Source organism: Oncorhynchus mykiss, chromosome Y, assembly GCF_013265735.2.
Source record: "Oncorhynchus mykiss isolate Arlee chromosome Y, USDA_OmykA_1.1, whole genome shotgun sequence".
NCBI classification, from domain to species: Eukaryota; Metazoa; Chordata; class Actinopteri; order Salmoniformes; family Salmonidae; genus Oncorhynchus; species Oncorhynchus mykiss.
The window spans coordinates 19,664,713-19,672,893 of NC_048593.1; the positions used below are offsets into that span (position 1 = coordinate 19,664,713).

General features: G+C 42.5%; 1 protein-coding gene across 1 annotated transcript; it reads left to right on the forward strand.

Moving 5' to 3' along the window:
* Window positions 1-1,470: 1,470 nt before the first annotated feature.
* On the forward strand, window positions 1,471-7,595 carry slc30a5 (solute carrier family 30 member 5). The gene is made up of 16 exons (XM_021590862.2): window positions 1,471-1,904; window positions 2,251-2,373; window positions 2,469-2,535; window positions 2,646-2,731; window positions 2,854-2,941; window positions 3,064-3,151; window positions 3,267-3,343; window positions 3,479-3,649; window positions 3,818-4,112; window positions 4,265-4,473; window positions 4,648-4,805; window positions 5,973-6,102; window positions 6,267-6,525; window positions 6,699-6,925; window positions 7,079-7,207; window positions 7,308-7,595. Exons 1-16 carry the CDS (start codon window positions 1,834-1,836, stop codon window positions 7,476-7,478), a joined length of 2,349 nt encoding a protein of 782 aa, XP_021446537.2. The 5' UTR covers window positions 1,471-1,833; the 3' UTR covers window positions 7,479-7,595.
* Window positions 7,596-8,181: the final 586 nt, after the last annotated feature.

An 8,181-nucleotide genomic window follows, 5' to 3' on the forward strand; every position in this document is an offset into this window, starting at 1 on the left:
TACAGAATACCAGAAGGACTTGGACAAGGTAATTAAATGTGAGACCAGTTAAGACTTCACCCCCGCAATTCTGGCCCTTCTGAAGACTGACAGGAGTGAAGACACTGACGTGGACATCGATCTTGCCAAAAAGGGTACAAGGGTAGGATAGCACTCATCACAACCTTTAACAACATAGTAGATGCAATAATATAACTCCATGATAATGTCTGGGCACATAGTCTCTAATGTGGTAAAATGGTTTCCTAGGCTGTCTTTGAGGCAGGAGAGAATACCAAAGGGACTGATGTCGCCGTCTTCATTGACATTCCCGCAGCAGGAGCGGCCCACAGCTCGCCAAAGGTAAGGCATATTAATGAGTACAAACACACACAAACACACAGAAGGCCTGCAGAGTCTCCAAAATAGCCAGGTACAAAATCACTACACAGGTTCCAACACACAACAGAGGTCCAAACACACCCAGACAAACAGGTGTAGTGTAACCACACACAAACAGGTCACACATAAAATGGACACACAGAAAGAAAGTGTGTGTGTGTGTGTGTGTGTGTGTGTGTGTGTGTGTTCATGCGTGTGCGTTGGTGCTTACCTGTATTAGATGGTGTACTTGGTAAAGATATTTAAAGATATAAAACTCCTCTCCAGGGCTACGGTATGTGTGAAACTCTGATCAGGGTGTTCTGAACCGCTCTGAGGTGGACCTGAAGAAGATGATGGAAGAGTTTGAGACCATGTACAAAAGAACCCTACAGGAGCACACACTGGTGAATTACACAACACAACACTGAGTGAGAATCAGGAGAAAGTTGGAGATTGATTTTGAATTAAATGATGTGGACATTAACTCATTACCCCGTTTCCTTTGTGAAACAGGAGGACACAAAGGATATTATGAGAAAATCCTGCTTTTACTGTGCGGACCTTTCTGAAGACTGTACATACCAAATGTTCCTGCATTAGTAAAATAAATCAAATATATTGAAAATATTGAAGGCCTACCTGTTTACAAATAGCTGCATACATAAAGCATAGATAAGAGCATGACAGCTTGTGCTGCCTTCATATGTGGTTTGTTTACTAAATAAGTATATTGGAATTATGTATTCATAAAACTATTTGTAAGAGCAGTAATCAATGTATATGTTTAGGTACCCTACAGCAGTATAAAATATGTAATCCAAAGTCTAAATAGAAAACTTTTTGGGGAAAGGCTAAAATTTCACTTTGGCTGCACAAAGCAGAACTGATGGGAACTCGGACCTGGGAACTTTAGTACGTTCAAAACCACTGGGAACTCGGAAAAAACAAGCTCCGAATGAGAAAAATCGATTTGAACGGTCATCCAAATCGGAATTCAACTCGGGAACTCGGGCCTATGCCTAGAGCTCCGACTTTCCGACCTGAAGTTCACTAACGTCATGATTTGACCTCGTATTTTTCCGAATTCCAAGTTGTTTTGAACGCGGCATTAGGTTCGAGAATTTGTGACGTGGAAACGTTTACAGTATCCGGAAGTGTGGCCGCGACCATCTGGGATGGTATTCTTTCATTTGGAAGCAATTTTACAAATAGTTTATGATATCATATTCTTAATTATGCCGGATATTTGAACGAACATGGTCTGCATCTGTATTGTAAGAGGGAGGTCTTGCTAACTAGCTAGCTACGATGTCTTGTTGAATTATAATGATAAGCTAGCCGGCTAGCTGGCTAACAACAGCTACTATAGTAATCTCTTTGACACAACTTTACAAGGCCAACGTTCGCTAGCAACCACCAGCCTGGTCGCATGGATCATTACATTTGTTGAATTTCAGCCTAGCTATACAAATGGATGACAAATACAGCAGCAATGTACTTTCCAGTGGACAGCTTGGCATGGTTGAAGTACCGAATGCCAGGTAAGCCCTCTAGTTTTCTAGTAATGTTAAATTGTTGTGGTTAGGCAGCTTAGGTTAGCTGTAGCTGAGGAATGCTCAATATAGAACAGAGTTGAGCGTTCCTCAGCTAGGTCAGTTGCTGTCTTCGCTGACTAACTATATATCCTGTGACGATTGTACCAGATTAGTTGATGAATTCAGAGTATTTGCTTGTATGTTCTGTTCAGTGCTAGCCTACGGTAAAAGTGAGGCTATTGTTTACATCATGGCTGTGTTTATGTCACAGATTGTCATCACTAGTCTTCCCTAGCTAGGTGGGCAAGATCATGTTCTGAGATTGCATTTGACTTGTTATTCTCTCTTTCAGGCTAACCAGGTACATAGTGTTACTGCTTGTGTCCAAGGTGTTGAAGGCTCTTGGGATCTTTGAATCATATGACCTCCTCAAAGTTGTCCATATTGTTCAGTTCATCTTCATACTAAAATTGGGGTGAGTAGCTCCTGGTTACCCTTTTCTCCTCCGATTAAAATATGAGTTTATTCTGTTATGTATGGAAAATACATCTGTCTTTTGTTCCTGTGTAGGTGTGCAGTGATTTTGGTTTTCTTCCAAAAACCATTCTCTTCTGGGAAAGCAATTTCAAAGAGACAGGTATGTTTTTGCATTGCTTTCAGGTCTTACTCGGAGACACAAATAATGTGTCAAAGACAGCATATGCACTCCAGGAGTAATCACGTGACCCTCACCCATCTTTATTGCAGTGGATCAAGCTTCTCAAACATTCGGTCATCAGCTGCATCATTTCCCTCCTGGGTTTCTTTGGTCTCACTCTCTGTGGACCTTTAAGGTAATATGTCATGTCATCCGTGTGACCGTCTGATTGAATGGAGGGTTTGGTTTCTTGATGTCATTACTTGTACGACCTCAGACACTCCTTGATAATATCCTATTTTTTTCCTTCTTGCTCAGGACGTTGTTACTGTTTGAGCACAGCGATGTGGTGGTCATCGCACTCCTCAGTGTTCTATTCACAAGCTCAGGAGGTGGCCCCTCCAAGGTAAGCACACGTGTGCATCTGTTTTTTTATGTTCTTTCTAAACAGTCTTATCAATCTTCATTTCAATGTCTTCCAAACCCCTGTGGATGTGGTGAATGACAACATGTCTGTTTGTGTTGTAGACCAGAGGTGCTGCTCTCTTCATTATCGCTGTCATCTGTCTCCTTCTCTTTGACAATGATGACCTCATGGCAAAGATGGCAGAACATCGTATCCTTTCTGAAATGCACGATAGAATAGAAGTACAAGTGCATTTTTTTTCTCTGAATGGGTGATCATAATGTCTAACCTCTATAGTCTTTCCCTTAATCATCTGCTCTTCTAGCTGAAGGACACCATGACAGTGCCCTCACTCATGCTCTCTATACTGCTATTGCATTCTTGGGGGTAGCAGATCACAAGGTAAGGAAATCAATCACATCACAAGTACAGTATTTGCTTGTCTAGTGGATGTAATCTTCCCTGTGTCTCAACTCCATCTTCTCTCCTTTCTCTACACTTTGAGAAAAGTTAAGCCACTAATGCTCTCTTTCTCAGGGTGGGGTTGTGTTGCTGGTGGTGTCTCTCTGCCTGAAGATTGGCTTCCACACAGCTTCCAGGAAGTTGTCTGTGGAGATCGGGGGAGCCAAACGCCTGTACGCCCTGGATAACCTGGTCTCCTGCATAGTCCTGCTGCCCTGGGTCATAGTGCTCTCAGCCACCACAGAGGTAAGAGATGGATAATATGGGAAAGCACAATTCTAAGACATCTATAATGCATGTTTATCAGATTTCTTACAAATATTTTGTCTCGGTAAGGTTAAGAGCCCAAACAATTGGGTATTTGTTACTGCATAAAGAGTACAAAGTGCCTAAACTGTGATTCTACATTTCCAGAGCAAAGTGGAGTCATGGTCGGCTCTTATCCTGCCATTTGGGATGATAATCTTCTCTGTGATGATCCTGGAGTTCTATGTAGAGTCCATCTGCATCGCCAAGATGGAGGCTCCCAGGTGTGCCCGCTACGGCTCCATCTTTCTCTTCCTCAGTGGGCTGCTGCTGGCCAACTTCTGGACCCACCCGCTGACGGAACAGCTCCGGACCATGAGCAAGACCCCCCAGCAAGAGAGCACAGAGACGGAGCATGTGCTCTCTGGGGGGGTGCTGGTCAGTGCAATCTTCTTCATCATGGGTGAGTGAGAGTACCGGCAGTAGTAATGACTGACTTCATGACTGACTTCATGGTGGCTAGACAGTTTTCGTCAGAGTAAGGACTAGTCTAACTTTCAGGTGGCATTTATTGAGCATGTCATATACCATAAATGCCCCTCTCACTGTTTTCAGCTGACAGCATCTTGTCGTCACCATCGAAGAAGGGTCAGAAGGGGACCTTGGTGGGATATTCCCCCGAGGGAACCCCTCTGTATAACTTCATGGGGGACGCCCTGCAGCACACGTCCCAGTCTCTGCCCCGCTTCATCAAAGACTCCCTCAAACAGATCCTGGAGGAGTATGATTCCAGACAGATCTTCTACTTCCTCTGTCTCAATCTGGTAAGTAGAACCTCAGGTATGAGAATACATAGGACTGAATATCAGATGACTGGACTGGGTGATCTAGACTTGAGAATTTCAGTACCATGTCTTATCTACAGAGCTTTTTGTGGTGGCTAAAAATGAAGATTAGTTGACTAAATTGCTTGTTACTTCTTGTTTTCCACGTTCTAGGCTTTCACGTTTGTGGAGCTCTTCTACGGTGTGTGGACCAACAGCCTGGGCCTGATCTCTGATGGCTTCCACATGTTGTTTGACTGCTCTGCTCTAGTGCTGGGCCTCTTTGCAGCTCTCATGACACGCTGGAAAGCAACCAGGATATACTCTTATGGGTAAGCTCAGTAATGGAGATAAGCTGCTCTAAGAGGTATTGGACGTAGAGCTTGGCGATATGGCCAAAATCTCATTTCCCGATTTATAAGTAATTTCATATCCCGATAACAATACATATCACGATATAGCACATTTTCTGTAAATTCAATGAATAAATAGTTTATATGAAATGACTACATGTAAATGTCTATTTCTTATTACATTTTGAGTTATACTCAATAAATAAAAGGTACTTACTCATATGATTATTTCTCTTTTTATTTAGAACCTTTGTGCACATTTCCAATTAAGAATGTAACCAAATTTATGAAACCTAAAAAGGTAAATAGAAAACACTTCAACAATAGTTGCAAACAAAATAAATATAGGCCTAAAATATATATATATATATATTTATGTTTTGCATGTTATTTTGGCATTAATACTTGTCACTTATCAATTTGCATTTGGTACCTTGGGTCGAGTGTTAGCACCAACTCACGAAACCCCAGTTTCTGGACCGTGTAATTGGGGCCATGTCTTTGCAGATGTAAGTTGTAACGGCAGCTGTTATCTCCTTCCATCTTTGTGATTCTTTGCCATATGGTGTGCCGCGGGCAAAAGCCTCTTGCAACGTCTGAGTCGGTGGTTTGTTTTGAGCACTCGACTGTACTGTTTTGGGTCTCATCCTTAGACTCTCCACGCTGTTTCACAATATTCTTGCATAGGTGGTGAAAGAGGTTAGTGGTGTTTGAGCCTGTTGTCAGGACCGGCTTGCGGCATATTTTGCAGAGGACGGTTTTCTGGCCCGTGTCAGACTTTTGATACTCAATCCACGTCCAAGCGACCGAAGTAGCCCCACTTTTAGATACGAGCTCCTCTTCGTGCTCTGTGTCACGTTCACTCTCCTCCATGTTTGTTTGTGTTGCAAATTTCCTTCCGCACGTGTGGAAGAACGCAAAGTGTCATCCAATCGAACGAAAAATATTGCTGTAAAGAGTGATTTGCGACACAACGAAATAAACGATAGAGCATAATACGAAATGATAGAAGTTTTTCTATCGTCGCACGATATATATCGTCATATCGCCCAGCCCTAATTGGACGTCTTCATTCTTATCTGGAGCTAGTATTGTCAAGTGGAGAAATTCAAATGTGATTGATCAATGTTCTGTTTAAATTTGCAGATATGGCCGGGTTGAAATTCTCTCTGGATTCATCAATGGCTTGTTCCTCATGGTCATAGCTTTCTTTGTCTTTGTGGAGTCGGTCACCCGACTCGTAGACCCTCCCAACATTAACACAGACATGTTGACAGTAAGTTAACCATGTCTACAGCTTCTCATAATGCCTCTTTATGTTCACATTTGTATCAAACATATTCAAGTTTCTCTGCCTAATAATATGTAGGTTGTCCAAAAGAGTTTAAACAAATGTTCGTCTGGTAACCCTGATAACACAGCATCTGTTTTTTTCTCCAGCCTGTGTCAGTTGGAGGGCTCCTCGTCAACCTAGTGGGTATCTGTGCCTTCAGCCACGCCCACTCCCACGGTGCTGCTAAAAGCAACTGTTCATCGCATGATCATGGCCACTCCCACGGGCATGGGCACAGCGAGCACGGGCACTCTCATGGGGGACATGGGCACGGTGGAAACGGGCATGGGCAGAGCAGTCATGGACACAGTCATGGAAGCAGCCATGGCCACTCCCATGGCGGGGGCATGAATGCCAATATGAGAGGTGAGTGATCCACATTATAAAAACTGTTCATAATTCCTTGTAGACCTGAGCTGAAGAGAGGTGTTATGAATGTACGTCCAAATTAGGTGCTCATTTGCTCTTCGTTGTTTTCAACTGTATGACGGACCACAGTCAGTGTTTAATCACGGCTTTAAATGCATATTTTTTTCCAGGTGTCTTTCTGCACGTGTTGGCTGACACCCTGGGCAGTGTTGGTGTGATCATCTCCACAATCCTCATTCGTCAGTTTGGCTGGTTGATCGCTGACCCCATCTGTTCCCTCTTCATCTCCACCCTCATCTTCCTCAGTGTCATCCCGCTGCTGACAGATGCAGCTGAGGTCCTCCTCTTGAGGACGCCTCCTGAACATGAGAAGGACCTCAACATCGCCCTGGAAAAGGTTGGATAGCAAAACCTCTACTTACATACTAAAGTAAATCAAAATTGAAAGATTGTAATTAAGTACATTAGATTTGTATTCAGTTGATTGATAGTGTTTGAAGAGCGGACCATACAATGAATAATCAGGTTGGGTATTTTTGTGCTCTTTCAGATTGAGAAAGTAGAAGGTGTGCTATCTTACCGCGACCCTCACTTTTGGAGACACTCAGCCAGTGTCATCGCAGGAACGATTCACCTGCAGCTGATGTCAGACGTTGTGGAGCAGAGGATCATACAGCAGGCGAGTGGAAAAAACAATTTCTTGATTATTTTTGGGGTTAAGTTAATTGTGTTTTTCATGAATAATACATCTCAAACCATTTCCATGTTGTTCTTTATAGGTGACTGCTATTCTGAAAGATGCCGGGGTGAATAATCTATCTGTCCAGGTGGAGAAGGAGGCCTATTTCCAGCACATGTCTGGCCTCACTACTGGATTCCATGATGTTCTGGCAATGACACAACAAATGGAGTCCATGAATTATCTGAAAGATGGAACATGTATCATGTAACTTATTCTGTGGTACCAAATAACATTTTTGAAATTCTTTTTATTTTTTTGTGTTTGTGTGTGTGTGTGTGTGCGCGGTTCATGTGAAATAAAAATTGAATATATAACTTTTATCTTAGTTGGACCACAACCACTGTCTTTATTATGTTCTTCTATTATTTTTTCTCCATTTTTTTAGAAGAGTAATTATGCACTAGATATGTGGCTACTGCAGAGCCTGATGTGCCTCCAGAGCACATTTATGGGATCAGAGGTTAACACAATATAAGAAATGTGTGTTGTATGGTCATGGTGTCCTGTTTCCTACATGACTAGCACAAATGCAGTAATAAGAAGACCGTAAATAGTCAAATAACAGTGTAGTACAAGTCTACACTTTATTACATGAAATGCAACTGTGATGGTGGAGTTATCAGAGAAAACAGAGCCAAAATCAAAGGTTTTTAAGAATCTTTGGGGAAATTAGCAACTGATGGTGCTCCTAGGTGCGGCAGGTAGCCTAGTGGTTAGAGAGTTTGGCCAGTACCGAAAGGTTGCTGGATCGAATCCCCGAGCCAACAAGATGGAAACCTGTCCTGCCCATGAACAAGGCAGTTAACCCACTGTTCCCCGGTAGGCCGTCATTGTAAATAAGAATTTGTTCTTCTGACTTGCCTAATAAAATAAATAAAAATACCTTTGCAAACATAGAATTAATTACATAA

Coding starts and splice junctions, on each gene's coding strand:
- slc30a5 (XM_021590862.2), top strand. CDS start 1,834: ATGGATGACAAATACAGCAGCAATGTACTTTCCAGTGGACAGCTTGGC. Junction 2,942..3,063: donor CAGGAGGTGGCCCCTCCAAG/GTAAGCACACGT, acceptor TTTGTGTTGTAG/ACCAGAGGTGCTGCTCTCTT. Junction 3,152..3,266: donor GGCAAAGATGGCAGAACATC/GTATCCTTTCTG, acceptor CTGCTCTTCTAG/CTGAAGGACACCATGACAGT.